General features: G+C 35.1%; 1 protein-coding gene across 1 annotated transcript in view; it reads right to left on the bottom strand.

Annotated features, from left to right (window-relative positions):
- LOC134527684 (splicing factor 3A subunit 1) overlaps window positions 1–15,349 on the bottom strand; it is a 150,527-nt gene extending 135,178 nt beyond the window's left edge. Inside the window, exons 1-3 of the mRNA XM_063360589.1 lie at window positions 15,114–15,349; window positions 7,842–8,006; window positions 520–694 (exon numbers count right to left, since the gene is read on the bottom strand). Of these exons, the coding sequence (XP_063216659.1) occupies window positions 520–694; window positions 7,842–8,006; window positions 15,114–15,216 (443 nt within the window). The 5' untranslated portion in view covers window positions 15,217–15,349. The remainder of the gene's footprint in view (window positions 1–519; window positions 695–7,841; window positions 8,007–15,113) is intronic.
- Window positions 15,350–16,604: the final 1,255 nt, after the last annotated feature.

Below are 16,604 nucleotides of genomic sequence, written 5' to 3'. Positions count from 1 at the left end.
ACACTACAATGAACATATGTACTGACATTAGATGATTTTAGCTTGTTTTTCAGTGTGTTTTGTGAATTCAAAATTTATTTTCCATTATTGCAGTTTCACTATGACATACAGTGCAAACCAACAGTGGCGTTTGTCCATAATCCAGAAACATGTTTTAAATCACTTTTATATATATATATATATATATATATATATATATATATATATATATATATATATATATATATATATATATATATAGACAGACACACACACGCACACACACACTGCTTTTGCATTTGGCAACATTAAGGCATAATTTAAATTAATATAAATATTATAAAAGTCTAAAATAGTTTTAAAAATTTTATCAACAATTTCCTCCACCACAAATAGGGTTTCGTGTTGCACATTTAGACACAGAAGGCCTCCAGGTTTACAGTGGGCTCCGAGCAGACCTGGCGGCCCTCGCCACACCTGCGAGAGCGGCCACCGAGGAGCTTGCGGCGTGGAGGGAAATGGAAGGGAAGGGGCACTCACAGGTCAAGGGCTGAGATGGACGGCGGGTCAGCAACGAACTCAAACTCCGGGGGCGGATCCCTGGGCACGAACGCTTGCTCCACCTGCTTCAGGATTTCTTGCTGTTTCTGCTGGGTGCTAGTGAGTGCCAGCTTCTGCGGTGCCACCGCGATGCCAGGCGCCACTGGCTCCTGCCCTGTGACCAAAAGAACACTCTCTTGCTCTAGATACTTTTCCTGAGTTACCCTTTGTTTTACCTGTCTCATTTATCAAACTTGCAAGATAACACAAATATATTAGATTACAAACATTTATCGTAACCACATGTTACAAGTCAAACTGACCATAGGATATTTTCCTCCCACACTACACAGATTGCATTGTTATAATTCCCATCAGTGCTATTCAACCAAAACTACAGGTTTGTAACATAAAACCACTATAAGGCCAGCCACACAAGCTCCGGTGTTACTCAGAGGTCTGCTTCAAGGTACAGAATCATAACGTAGACCGGAGTATGTGTATGTTATTGTACCTTGAGGTTTCCTGGAAAGAGACGACTGGAGTGAAAATCGAAAATACCTTCGTTCGCCTCAAGGTACGTCCCTTCCTCACACGTTTCCGGTGCGTGTGTACCAGAGCTCAGGCAAACCTTGAGGCGACCTGTCAGTGCCTCCCCGTACATCTGCGAGTAAGCTTAGTCCGAATACTTTCTGTGGTATCCATGTCTTCTCAAACACGCAAAGTATTAGAGGAATTTATTAATCTGTGCAAGGATTCTCCTTGCTTACGGCAAGTAAAGCGAAAGAATATCATGATCGCATACGAACGATTAATGAAAAAAAATGAAAGAAATAGAGCCTACTGACAACAAAGATGTAGTAATTTAAAAAAAAATTATTTTAGAAGCAATATTTGCAAAGAAGCGAAAAAAGTGAAGAATTCAAAGAAAAGTGGAAGTGGTGCCGACAAAGTTTATGAGCCTACAATCTTGGTATTTTTATCTGTTTAATTTCCTGTTGTATGTCCTATTTCCCAATTATTGATGCCACTGGAACCATCCTTAAGTAATTACGCCAATCTTTTGGCGCGAATCTCAGCTTATTCAACAAATTTGTGTGAATATTTTTGTCTTTTTTTTAACCAGTCTTTGCACCACACTTTTCCTTTTACTTTCTGTGTCTTCATTTTCCCGTTGCTATAAGCAATCCAACGACAGCAAGAGCATCGTCTGTTTACGCCATAATTGCAGGTATACTACTGACACATACGCCTCATGGTAACTCTAGGAGACCCGAACGTGTGGACGCACCCCCCATTTCAGGTCTGCCTTGAGGCAGAGCACCTTGAGGCAGACCTCTGAGGAAAACCGGAGCGTGTGTGGCTGGCTTAATTGATCAAATCTTGAAACAATACAGTAGTGATCTTGATCTGGTGAATGACAATTGACATCTCATCAGGGTTCTAATCATTAAATCCACACACAGTTGATACACTGATTATTTCTCAAGCGTGTAATTAATGATAAAAACAGATGGGTTTTTTAATATACATGAATTTTGACTAAAATAGATTCTAGTTATAAGACATTAATGGAATACAAATATAAAAATTTATTAATCCTGTTTGGTAACTAACATTTTGTTGATTTCCCTGTGTTTTCCAGGTTTTTAGGGAACCTATTTTACATTCCCTCAGTTTTCTCTTTTTCCCAAGTTTTCCCTACCTGCAGGAACCTGCACACATGCAAGCAGGCACGACACGGTGCTCGAGCCAGAAGGGGCCGCCTGGACGAACGCACAGGCTCTACAAGCATGAGGGCACGAAGACAACACTGGCTTGCGCATCACACACCACTTCGCCTCTACACACTAGGCACAGAAAAGATGTGCAGTCGCCGCATCGGTAACACACCTGTATAGGACTTCGTACAAGCTGTGATCTTATGATTTTATGGCGGAGTTTTAAAGATTAAGGCATCCTGTACATTTGGCGGCCCCCTTGAGAGGATAGGAAAGATTGCATCGTACATGAATGATGAGAATATAAAAACAATACTAGAATCAGAACAATTGACAGAATTCAATGGGATTGGTTTTTCAGATAGATATTTTAATTACAGAGACCTAATGTAAATAAATAATGAGTATGGTATTTAAAAAAAAATTGCAAATTGTTTTCATTAAATAGGGACATTAATATATATATATATATATAGTCTAGAGGCCCGACCCGGCTTTGCACGGCTATACTAATGGAAAACAATTAAGCCACATCTCCCATTTACAGTCATTGTAAATTAAAAAAAAATTCAGTGAAAATTTATTACAATGCTGTATAATGTACTGACGAGAAAATGAATAGCACCGATGGTTGCCCCACTCGTGCACGCAACGTACAACTGATGTACCCGTACTTCGCTACAGCAGTCTACAGGCAGATCACTCTTGCACCGCTCATTATACATGCCCCTCCTTGTGGGTACGCCACTGCCACGCGATGCCCATTGCCATGGAGACGCAGAAGGTATGAACAATGCAAAATCCTGTTCTCATGCAGACAAAGTACCCACTGTTGCCTGGTTTTAACCACCCATGGGATCTAATTTTCGGAAAACGTTATCCTGCCTAACATAAGGAACATTACTCTGAAGTTTCAAGTCTGTTAAATATATATACTTGAAAAAAAAGGGCAATAAAAAACAAATTAAACACAGAGAGAGGAAAAAAACAATAGTTTAGGTTTGCGATTTAAAGTGAACAAAAGTATTTAAATACTAATTGAACTCTTATGAGGGTACTGATTGCTTCGTTGTTAATATCACACGGGTGTTTTTTACTTGTATGGGAAAATTATGAATGATAAGGCATCTAGTGTGTGGCAACAATGTTAATAGGCAATAGGAAATAAACTTCTAGCGCCTGAGGCATTGTCAACACACACTTCGTACGTGTACAGCATGTTGTATCTAACCGCCTCCAACACATTTGATTCTATATTGGAGTTTTAGTAAGGATCCCTAATGTTATTGATAATATAATATAGCCTATAGCCTTCCTCGATAAATGTACTATCCAACACTGAAAGAATTTTTCAAATCGGACCAGTGGTTCCTGAGATTAGCGCGTTCAAACAAACAAACAAACAAACAAACTCTTCAGCTTTATAATATTAGTACAGTATAGATATATATGCATAAAAAAATTTGGATGTAAAACTATTAAAATCAAATAAGAAAAACCTCTATTTAATAATCAAATCATAGAATGAAATTTATTTCCATGAGTTCCTTTTACAACAGCATAAATATGTTTGTGCGCTACGGTACGCGGGAGTAATGTTAGTCTGGTGCCTGGGCCATGACAAATGAGGCACCGTGGTCACGTGCCGGATGGCACGCACAAGCCGTGTGTGCTGCTGTAGAACCCTGGGTGAACGGCCCCAGCGTATGATCATGGTTATTTCACTCTCTAAATTGTTTGCAAAAAGATTTGTAAATTTTTGGGTTCGCATAGTAAGTGTAAATAAATATTCCAAATTATTCGTTACTAGCCCTTATTTACGACTACATCAGATTTATATATGTTTACATAACATCTTTATTTTTTGGACATCCAGTTGGTTGGCGAGCAAGGTAATAAGTACATATGAGGTTTTAAATAATTTGGTAAAGTTTAAAATGGATTTGAAACATGTAACTGCTGATCACAATGAATTGTTGAAGTTGTGGATTCTGACTTATAAAATTAGTAGTTTTCACACAGTAATTAGATGAAAACAGAGCAGAAAAAATTAAAAGTTGAGTAAAACAGGAGTACGCTGAGAAATCACCCGCCGCCCAACAAAAATATTGCCCATGTTTCCCACTTGCAGAAAAATCTGGGTTTTACCCAGACCAGAATAGAAACAGGATTGCATCAGTGGGAGGCAGTGATTTGACCATCCAACCACCATAGGCCCGTGAGTAAAATATATGTATGTAATGTTCCACTAAATCTTTACATAGTATTTGAAGGATTTGATATTCGAGGAAAAAGATTAGACGAAAAATATCAAAGGAAATAAAGTAAATAAAAAATTCAACACTTAATAACCTCTGAAGTTTAGTAGGTCAATTTTTTCTTCTTCATGCTCACTATGTTACCATTCCCCAAAATAATGTATTCTAAAAATGTAATTATATAAATAAAATTACAATATGAGTTGATTTTGGTAATGTTTCAACAACATTGTTAATATTATTCATTTCTTATACATTATTTTATTTTGGACTTTGAGACCTAGATTTGGATTCAACATTCAAATTAAAGGGAATTGGGATTCAACTCATCACTACTTTTAAATAATGGACTATGACATACCCCCTCCTCCTTTTTGTGTTTACACTTAGTTTTTCTCTGCTATTGATAATGTTTTTATGTCTTACCCGTACGTAATATTATAGTATGTTTTAGAACACTTTCGCATCTCGATAGATTTTATTGTTGAAAAACTTAACTTCAAAATGCATCCAGACAGATTTTAAACAAGTAATGGAAACAGTTTGATGAATAAATAAACCTTTGAGCCTCCTGCATAGTTGCATAATACTCTCCAATGACCTCGCTGCCCCTGAGATGTTAAACAAAAAGTACAGCCTGATACATCCTTTCATTCAAGCCGGACTTTAACTTTCAATGGATGAATGTATTGTACTAGAGGTGGGTTGTTACAGCAATTTTCGGTATCTGTTTAAACCTGTTACTGATACAGTAATGTACTACTTACAAGTAACTGATACTTCTGTATCCGCTAGAGCAGTAAGCATTCTCGTTACAGGTTACACATCCTCCGTGCCGTCATCACCAGCATAAAAAGGTATCAGTGTTCTCTTTCCACGCCTTTCGTAATCTGCAGCCCCTCCCTTCTCCTCTTCATACTTCATTCCCCCCTTTCTGACGTTAAAGGAGTATTTCTCACTCTCTTCCAACCTCCCCTCCCTGTTCTTACTTCTCTCCAAAGTAAAAAAAAAAGCTCCGCGTACGCAGACCGTGCAACCGTAAGGAGAATCGGAAAATAATGAGTTTGCTAAGTGTAATTTGTGTAAACAAAAACTAAGTTATAATGCAATACTATTTGTTAAATAGTGACTGAACTTGCAAAGTGTTTGTTTTTTTATCGCTATTGGCACTGCTATCTGCCTGATGTAACTCAAATGTCTATTGATATAGTATTCTTTCTAATGTACCTATCTGTTTTTTTTATTTTTAATTTTTTATAAAATTGTAATATTTTAATGTATGAAAACACTAGTTACTAATTGTTTTCGAAAAAAGAAAGTGCGTTTGTTGATTACATCTGTTATTAGGGTCAAATGAGAATTTATTTGCATTTTCATAGCTGTTAGGTGCACAAATATAAATATTATATCTTTTATTAATGTACTTTTTAATATTAAAATTTCATTAGTTTTATTATTGAACGAGATGGTGTTTTAGCTTTGCTCCCTAGATCGTAGATCCACATATCTATCACAAAAGGATGATGGATCTAGAACCAGTGTCCTTGGTCTTGTATCGCTATTATCGTACTAACTAGAGTCTTCAGTCTTCGCAAGAAGCACGCACTGCGCACTGAGCGTACTTTGATGTGGGACAATAAACAAAACGACTCGTAACAATTTCACTCTGCGCCTCTCCTTCAACGCCTTCCCCTGCGCTTCCTCCCCTACATTCTTTCCCTTCTTTATCCCTTATTCGTCGTGCCGCTTCCTCCCCTTTCACAAGCTCCGCCCAAGTGACCGTCATCTGCGATCGGGTTCTGCGCACATTGGCTGTGGTGTTGTTCACTGTGAATTCTAAACTGATACTAAAGTACTTGATACTTGAATAGTGAACTCGTTGGCAGTACCTGATACAGGCATGTATCAGTTACAAAGTAGCAGGTTGATACTCTGCGACGCACCTCTATAATCGTACTATTTTTTTTTATTTGCTTAAGGGGTTATGCCCCATTTCATGTTATTATTTTATATTTACATTCCACACAGTTAAACGTGCTGACTTTTTGAGTGGCTAAACTTTCACAAAATGAAAAAAATATATATATTGCATACTTTTTGCTTTAACATTTTCATGCAGTATGGCTAAGGAGAATTAAATGGAATATAAAACTGGAACTTTTAGGTTTACTAACTATTAAGAGATATGGTTTAATTTCTTTCAGGAAAAAAGTTATTTTATTTAGTAACAACCCAGATTATAGCCTTACCCATGCATTCCAATAATAATAATTAGTTACAAATTTTTTTTTGTCAAATTTGAGGTTAGATGTAAAGTTTTTACTTTCAGAAGTTATTGTGAACGAAATTCACTGGGTTTATTGATTTTATTTTAAAAATTTAAAATTTTTTTTTCTATTAGTTTTTTTTTGGCTGGCTTCTTTGTGTGGGAAGGCGTGCTGACGTGATTCTCCTTCATTTTTTCCACGACCGAGGCTTTGTTTCACACGCTAGGCGTGTGAGTCATGGTCACGGGAGTGCAAGAAAGAGACAAAAATGCTGCATCGTGGGAAAGAAATAAGAATTTCGTGGAAGCCTCTGTTGCCAGGCACCATGATTGGCTGAGAATTAAGTCAGCGATCCCAGGACACTGCCCGCACAAAGGGAACGAAGGCTGTAAAGTTAGTCATTGTCCGAGCACTGTGCCAAGCGGTCGTTGTTTGGGCACCGGGCCGAGCAGGCCGTGGTCAGGCGATGGCTCCGTGTTTTATCTTTTTTTTAAATGTACACATAATTAATATTTATTCTGGTTGTACAGAATATAGTGTGATATTTACATAAATAAATAAAACAGGTAATACATCGAACCTTGAATATAAATTTCTTCGTGACCTGCTTCTAACATGTATGTTCCACTCATCACCTAATTTGAGCTAGCCAGAGGTGGTGAGAATTTTACCTAGCCTTTTAAAATACTCAGTATTTTCGTGATTTTAAAATGATAAATAAAATTAAATAAATTTTCTGAAAGCCACTGCATTGTCTTTAAACCCAAAAATGTTCAATTATTTATACCATTTGGTTTTCCTTATCAATACTGCACAAATATGATAAAAATTCAACTTTGCCAGCTAATTATGCAAATAGTATGCACAATATTTTTTTTTGTTGAAGTTCGCCTACTCAAAAAGTCTACAAGTTTAACCGCGTTAAACGTAAATATTTAATAATGACCTGGAGATTCAAAGTTCCATTGACAGTGAGGTCGTTACAGACTATAACGCACCTACAAGGGAAGAATATCGCAAAAGGGTTCAGCCCTTGGCCAACCATTCGCCTCTGGAATGTGGGTCCAGCATCTTACCTCTGCCTTCCCTGAAGTCCTTGACCTTGTGCTGGTAGTATGCATGGTAAGGGTCGCCGAAGTTCAAGAAGTTGAACTTAGGGTTTCCGATTTCATTCTGCCGGATCCTTGCTTCGAACTCGGGCCCATTTCTCGCAACAAAACTGGCGGTTTTGTCGACAATGTCTGGAAAAAGGTTAAGGACAACTGGCGGCTTTGTAGCATTTGCTATAATTCATTAAAAATGGCACAAACAGAAATGTGAAAAAAAAATTCCAGTAGACCAAACCAACAAAGTCAAACTTTACAGGTAATTGCTAGTAATTATTTAAATCCCCAGTTTTCATATTGCAACAATTATATCTTTTGCATAGAGTGACTTCTAAAATTATAAAGTACTCCTTGACTTGTACATTACTTTTACTAAAAATTATGCAATCATTTTAAATGAAATATTTCAATCCTGTAAAAATGCTCATTACGTAAAATAGCTTGGTTATTTGAACAATTTTTAGTAGTAGCAGAATAGATTTTTTAAGCTAAATGTCTGAAAAATTGGTTTAAGGTTAAGTAGAGGAAATATCAGAGCGCAATGAAAAAGCATAATGAAGAAAGAAAAAAGTGACACAGTTAATAAAGTACGTGTTATACCACTGGGTAACTCTGGAGCAAATCACAAAAAAAAAAAAAAAAAAACCTTTTACACCACAAAAAATTTTGCACTTTTTAGATAAAATGTAAAGTTACGAGACAAACTAAAAATTACCAATTCTCATGAACAAACAAATTTTGTGGATTGGAATGACATTCATGTTGCAATTAAATTTAAATGCATTAAATTACATTTGTTCTTAAGCCATCACATATAAAAATATATAAACTATGTTTTTACCTTCTGTGCACTATAAGCCTACCTGAAACACATCGCGTATTTTAATCTAAATATAGGCCTAGTTTGTACATGCATGCACAAACGGTCCAGCCAGTAGATTATTTAAAATTCTCTTGCATACCCTAATTTACATACAAAAAAGATTGAAAATTGGCCAGCATTTAAGATACAACATGAAGAGAGCCATCATGCATCATCTAATAGCATCTGAACGGCTGAAGTTTTCACATAATGCTGTAACTGCTTCAATATGAATAGACACTTGTTAGCTGTTTTTAAAAACAACAATCAAAACTTAATCCCTCCAAAATAAGTTACTGTTTTTAACACTAGGGGCACACTACCACTCATATTTATTTATTTATTTTCATATCCTTTGACCCCATTTCTGGGGTATGATACATGTCAAGTACATATAGGAAAAAATATATATATACATATAAAGTTTTACAAAAAACAAAATATACAATTTCACAAAAAACAAAAGCACAAAATATACAATTTCACAAAAAACAAAAACACAAAATATACAATTTCACAAAAAAAACACAAAATATACAATTACATTGTACTTATAAGTTATTAATTACAGCATATAAAACTACTGAAAGTATAATTAAAAGTGAAACAGAACATATAACATTCTGGTTGGATAAAATTTTCTTCTTGTATGAAACCTTTCACAGAAATTTGAACACTACCGATTACATTAACTTCGATGAAAACGGCCAGCACACTCCTAATTCTTCCACAGAACAATCCATACCAGCTGCTAAGAAAGACCTTACAAGGAAGCTTCCATCATGTGATAGGCCCTTAAGAGGGCATCGCCATACTTAATAAGTGGTTATGTCCGGTACGTAACCATTACTGTTAACTGTGGGAATGGTTGGTTAGATTATGTTAACTACATTAAAAGTATTGTAATAATAGGGTGGATGGTTTGTTAAGTTTGTTCAGAAACAATACTTGTTGTCATGTAGCTGACCTAACTTAACCACCCTTACACACCATTGTAAATATTTTAAATGTAGCCTATTTAACCTAACCAAACATCTATCCACACATATTATAGTAGTATTTTAATTGAAGCTAACCTATCTTAACAAACCATCCACACTATTTATCATTATTTTTAACATACTTAACCTAACCAAAAGTTATTATGATTAACTAATAAAAAAGAAAAAGAACAGTTGGTTTTTTGATTCGACATAAAGAGGTTGAGATTCATTCTGATACATTTTGAGTTAGAGAGGTAAAATAAATAAAAATTCAAGTTGCAGAGGTGACAAACATATTTTCATTTATTATAAATCAAAATTATTTGAAAACATGCTTAAAATAAAAAATTTGGCATTAAAAAAAGTCAGCATTTTTTTTCTTTTTTTTGCTTTAGATAATTTGGTTGTTCTATATCTATAGCATTGTCTAAGGTATAAAGAGCAGAAAATTCTTGTTCTTCAGAGTTGCTGGTTTGCTCTATAAAATTCAGTAAAGTATTCAATACGGTTCTTGTCTCTTTGATGGAAACCCATGGAGCGCATGTAGTATTATTCGAGTCTTCTATGTCATCTAAATCATTAGTATCGGTTTTCTGAGCCACTGAATCGTTAATTTCGTCATCAGATAATGTCCCAGCAGTCATAACTCCATCATCGCACTTAACAAAGTCCTCAAAGGATATTCCTGATTCAGATACTACTATATTCCATTATGCAGGAGGTGAAATAAAAAAATCTTCAGTTTCAGCTTTTTCTGTTGACGACGATGAAAAACCAGTGTACACAACAGTTTTTTATAGTAGTCGCAGTTACATTTCGCCAAGCTTTATCAACCATTCTCATGGCTTGCAATACATATATAGTAGAATTCTTTTTTTCTTCCATATTATCCAACATGTTCCTGACAACTTATTTGCGATATGACTGAAGTTTTTAATAATACCTTGATCCATAAGCTGTAATTTTGATGTGGTATTGGGGGCAGATATTGGATTTTAACAGCTTTCATTTGTGGAATATCATTATATGCTGTACAATTATCAAGGAACAACAAGATTTTTCTTTTTTCTTTGGCCATTTTCTTATCAATATTTATGAGACAGTTTTTGAAAATTGCAGAAGTCATCCATGCTTTTGTATTTGCTTCATATTGCAAAGGTAGTGATTTACATCTTGAAAAACTAGGTTTTTTAGATTTGCTGATGACCAATGATGAGAGATTTCTGTGCCCGACATGTTTGCTGCTAGCAGAATAGTCAAACATTCCTTGCTATGTTTCCCACCATGGCATTTATCATTTTTAAAAGTTAGAGTCTTATCAGAAAGACATTTAAAAAACAGCCCCGTTTCGTCAGCATTAAAAATATTGTCAGGTTCGTAACCATGTAAGAAATCTTGCAATTCACTTTTCCATTTGTTACAGGTTTCAATGATGACACTTGCACTTTACCCACAAACGTTTTTAAAAACAAGTTCATGTCTTCTTTTGAACTTTTCTAGCCTTCAATACTGGCCCTGAAATTAGTGAGTCCCAATGATTTAGAGTATGTTTCCGCTTTTTCTTGTAACAGTGGTCCACTAACACTGATATTTTGGCTCCGACACTGCTCAAACCATTTAAGTAAGCACTCCTCCAAGCCCGGAAATTCTGCAATTCGTCGTCTTTTGCAAAGACAAACTTCGACCGCTTTGTATTTTTCTCATGTCTGATTCATTTTTTATTATTTTTGACAGAGTACTCATTGGCAGGCCAAATTGTTCAGCAACATCTTTTTTCTTTTGACAGCTCTTCACAGCTTCGAGCACTTCCAATTTTTCAGCGAGACTCAAAGTTTTCAGTTTACGTTTCACAGAACTCGTGTTTTAACAATTTTTATTTGTAAACTGTTGTACAAATTGATGTGTAGCATTTGTAACAGATGACAACAAATACTTGCTTCGCTAAAGTTCAAATGAAATCAAATATAATAAAATTAAACACCTGACACCAAGCAAGCAAACACGCGAGTCATAAATTCGCGGTAATCCTATTTATTGTATACTCCTAAATTTATTTCTAAGAAACAATGGTGTAACTATTTACATTGTCTTTAAGTCGGTAACTTATTTTTCTTCGAACTATAGAGGTAATAAGTTTCAAATAATCGAGTTGTAAAGGTTGTAAAATAAAACATTGCTATGTTCGAGATACAGAGGTCCAATTTAATTTTTTGAGTTATGGAGGGAAAATCTGTACCAAAATGGCTTGGAGTGACTCACTGATTATTTCGACTAATAGAGGGTTGAGATTTCGAGAAACGGAGGTTTTGGATCTTGAATGGAAGGGAACACAACATTTTCTTGAGTTTGGGAGGTTTTCGACTTATCGAGGTTTGACTTAAAGAGGTTCTACTGTATCTGTTAAGTTTCACTTTTAATGCATGTGGTGGTCCACACCCATTTTTTAGCCCTGATTGTTTCAATTGATTAACCTGCAAAAGAAGGTTGTTGAATCTTAGCTATATTTGAACTTAATATGATAGTAAATCTAGACCAATCAGTTTCCCAGAATGTAAGTTGAACCAAAGCGAACATGAAAGGGCACATCCATCTACAACTATATTTCATATTACCTCCCATCCCTTTTTCCAAATGTTAATTTATAAACATAATTACGTATATGTGAAATTGAGTGTGGATGGTTCCAGTAAATTGTTATTTGGCCTGCTAAACCATAAAAAGTGTTACTTTACAAAAAGGGTATTTTTGAGTTCCTCTAATTATCCTTGATGGTAATGTAAACAACATTTGAATGTTTCAAGTAGTATACCAATAGTTTCCAGTTTAGGTCACAGCTTTTCTGTAAAGTAAAAATAAAATTACGAAATTACCATTTTCCAACCCTTCGAGACATTCCTGTTTTTACCTTGAAAACAGTGTTAATAAATTTATACTAGTTTCTGAGAAATCCCAGTTTTTATCTCACATTTCAATACCTGAACCTTGCCACTCAGGCCACCATTATTTGTTTACCCGTGTCGGTTTTGTGTGTTTGTTTGGATGAACATTATTTAAATATTGTGAATGGTCAATTAGTTAAGGTAAACTACATTAAAGATACTTTCAAACATTGTGGATGGCTGGATGGGTTAGTATAACAACAATAAAAAAACTATAAAGATTTCTTATGATTGCTTAGAAATTACCAATTTAAGATGTGGTTATCCTGACCTAGCCAACCATTCACATTATTTCACAGAATTTTTAATGTAGCTATACTAACCCAACCAACCGTCCACAATATTTTTAAGTACAGACCTGCCAACATTCATATTTAAAAAATCATGAGGTCCTCGATAAAAATTTTCAGGCCCATAAATACAGGTTAGATATAAAAAACAACAAATGAGAATCTTTAAATTTAAGTGACATACCTGTACATATGTTACATGGTCTCTGCTTCAAAATTTATTTCAACAAATTATAGGTTGCAGAATTAATTTAGTTGAACATAATTTAGCGCTGTCGTGTAGAGATAATGCAGGGCCGCAACTAAAAAAGATGTAAAATAACATTCTGCTCGTGTAACACTATTATCACTATTCACAGCAAAATTAATTTTTTTATTGGAAGCAATACACTTCACGTGTTAGTTGTGTTTTTTTGTAGCGACATGTTTCACAATGTCTCCTCTTCCACTATGCGAGATAGAAAAATCAGCACGGCACACGCTACAAAACACAAAATTGCTTCCTTTACGTGGCTCGAGTATTGATGGAAACTCGTTACTGTAAGCTTTCGTAAAACTTGTTTTGTAACTTTTACAAACAAAATCTTGGGGCCCCGAAAAATCGTGAGGAAATACTATTTTGGCGTGAGGGCGTGAGATGGACCTTAAAATTGTGAGCCTCACACCAAAATCGTGAGAGTTGGCAGGTCTGTAAGTATTTTAACGTTACTAATCTAAAGTCAAACAATTTCACTGTATTTTTAATGTCGCTATACTAACCCAAACAACCATCCAAAATATTTTAAAGTATTATTTACATTGTAAATGTACCGTGAATCATTTTGTTTTTACATGATTCAAAACATTACTTTCAATGAAACGTAAAAAAAAAAAACTTTAATTCAATGACATTTGGAACAACGAAAAAAAATAAAATATAAACATTAATATGTCCCTACAACTGCAATACATAATTATATGAACGATGGGCATCGCAAGGATATATTTTTTTGGGGGGGACTTCAATTGATTTAGTTGTTGAGGAATATCCAGCCCCTGGGAAAAAAACGGGGGGTCCGGGGGTCTTCCCACGGAAAAATTTGGGGTTTGAAGGTGCAAAAAGGTGGTTTTTAGGCATTTTTCTTTCCTAAATATTTTAATTAATGTTGGTTGCAATATATAATTTATTTTTTAAAAAAAATATTTTCAGAGAACAAATTTGAAAAAACATAGTTAAAATATCTGCTGGTGCTTTATCCATACAAAATCATTAATTTAAACATCAGAAGAAACCTGAATGTTACACTTAAATGCAGCAGCAGTATTAAGAATATTTCGCACATGTACACAAACATAAGTAATAAAGTCATTATATTTACTCCTCGGTATCGGACCTGATTTTGATTTTACACAAAGATCGAATTAAAAAGTGCTCACATTACCACGATTGGACTAAATGCATCGTGCGCAACATATGGGTTGTATCACAGAAATCATATTTTTAATATAACTACGAAACTAAATATATTATTGAAGGGGACAAAATTGAAGACTTTTATTATTGGGGGGGACGTATCCCCCCCGTCCCCCCCGGTTGCGACGCCCATGTATGAACTACTTTTATTATAAAATACCTACGTTCACTAAAGTTCTCCAAAATAAACTCAGAAACCAGTATAGTTAAAACAATAAATGATGGCAGCATGGCTATTGTAATGGAAGTTGAAGTATTTATAAATGCTGTTTTCATGGTAAATACAGGAACGTCTCTTTAGTGTTGGAAAAATGTATTTTCATACTTTTAGTTATACTTTACTGAAAAGAAGCGACGTAAGATATTCACCTAATTTAGATTGGATACATTTAAAGTAGGTACTGTAAAATGTGAGGTTAGTTTATAGGCATATAAAATATTAAATGCCATATTGTTGGATAATCAAGGAACATTAACTCAAAAACATATATAAATACACTGCTAAGCTGGCCAGTAACAAAATTGCCCAAATTCTTTTCTACACAGCAAGATGGAACAGAACTTTACGTCGACGAGTCTGACACTAGCACAAAATATAGGTAACTGAAAAACAAAACTTTATTAACATACATATTCATTTACAAATAGGGCTCACTTAAACCTAAGTATAAACTATGCTCTAAAGTTAGAAAAACGTATTTTTTCCAAAGGATACTTCTCACCTCAGGAGGGGGATATATAATACCAACGACAGGCTGAGTAGTTGGGGTTTCATTTTCATTAGTCTCCCCTGGAGGGAGAACGTCTACAGACGGCATATTGTGGTATTTACCACTGCAACACTTATTCACAAAGTACGCAGTAAATAATATAAAATATTACTTGACAAGATTTACGAAAAAATTAAGCTTTGTTGCCATTCCAAGCACACCAAAGATGACATGAGACATCAAGCGGGAAAACAGTTGAAAACCCAAGTTTTAAATTTACGAAACTATTTTCGTAACATTTAAAATTATTTTTCAAATATATTTATTTTATTTTGATATGTCAATAAGAAATACACCTCTTCAAATGTATCTTTAATATTTTCAATTTAAAAATACGCTTTTCCAATAATATTATAACTGGTCTTGGGTCTTACAATCCAAAACTCTAACTGTGGTTTTTTTTGTACTCCTTGATTTACAAACATATTTAATAATTAATACTTTTTTACAACGTTCCTATAAATTGTGTATGTTAATTGTAAATTAATAGGTATATTAATTATTAATTCATTCGATTCTCTGCTGAAAAAAAAATTGGTTGTCTGTAAAGTCGGTTTACGGACGATAGTTTAACGTGACAATGTCATAACAAAACATTGATGAAATGATTGATCCAGAAGAAAAGGAAATATCATATTCGGCCTGAGACTGAGCCGTAAAAGGTTTTTGCAACCAAACCATTTAGGCATTAAAAATATTATATTCTTTGAGGAATATATATATATATATTTTTTTTATTTTTCAATCTTTTGCATGATAAAATCTACCTCTGCATACTTTTATGAATAAAATTGAATCATTTTTATTGAATTATCACTATTTTGAATGTAAACAAAGGAATGAAATGAAATGTGCAATTGAATTAGTAAATTTACTTTTATTTGCATTCATTAATTCAAATATATGACGCCGTCCCCGCTACCTCTGACTATTTAGACGTGATTTTTGCTCGGGTTCGTGATCTCAGGGAAGGTCCGGGCTTGTGGCTAGAGGTAGGGGTTAACGCAGTAGGGCCCCCCCGAGCTGTTATGGCCACTCGGGATGCCTGAAGAATAACACAAAGTTTCTGGAAGATATTTGGTGAATTTAATACAGCACTGCCCAATACATGGTGCTGCCCGTTCTGGCCGTAACGGTTTGCCCGACGCGACTAGTCACACGCGCAGCTCACTTCCTCAATGGCGGCTCACGATTTTAATGCGCGTGAGGGGCAGACTTGTACACGTGATGCGATAGTTACAAAAATACACTCTGACATGACGAACGATATCTTGACGAACAATACACTTCACTATTACCTAACACTTAATAAACTGGGCTAGTGGCACGTATGCCCGTGTCTCCGGCGACTCTACGTGATATCTAGATGTGTCCCAGGGACTGAATCGTTATTATGTTAGACGGCACGCGTCGCCTGCTGGCTGCCCCGTGCGGGC

The sequence above is a fragment of the Bacillus rossius genome, chromosome 1 (genome assembly GCF_032445375.1).
Source record: "Bacillus rossius redtenbacheri isolate Brsri chromosome 1, Brsri_v3, whole genome shotgun sequence".
Lineage (NCBI taxonomy): Eukaryota > Metazoa > Arthropoda > Insecta > Phasmatodea > Bacillidae > Bacillus > Bacillus rossius.
This window is presented reverse-complemented; position numbering and strand designations above follow the sequence as displayed.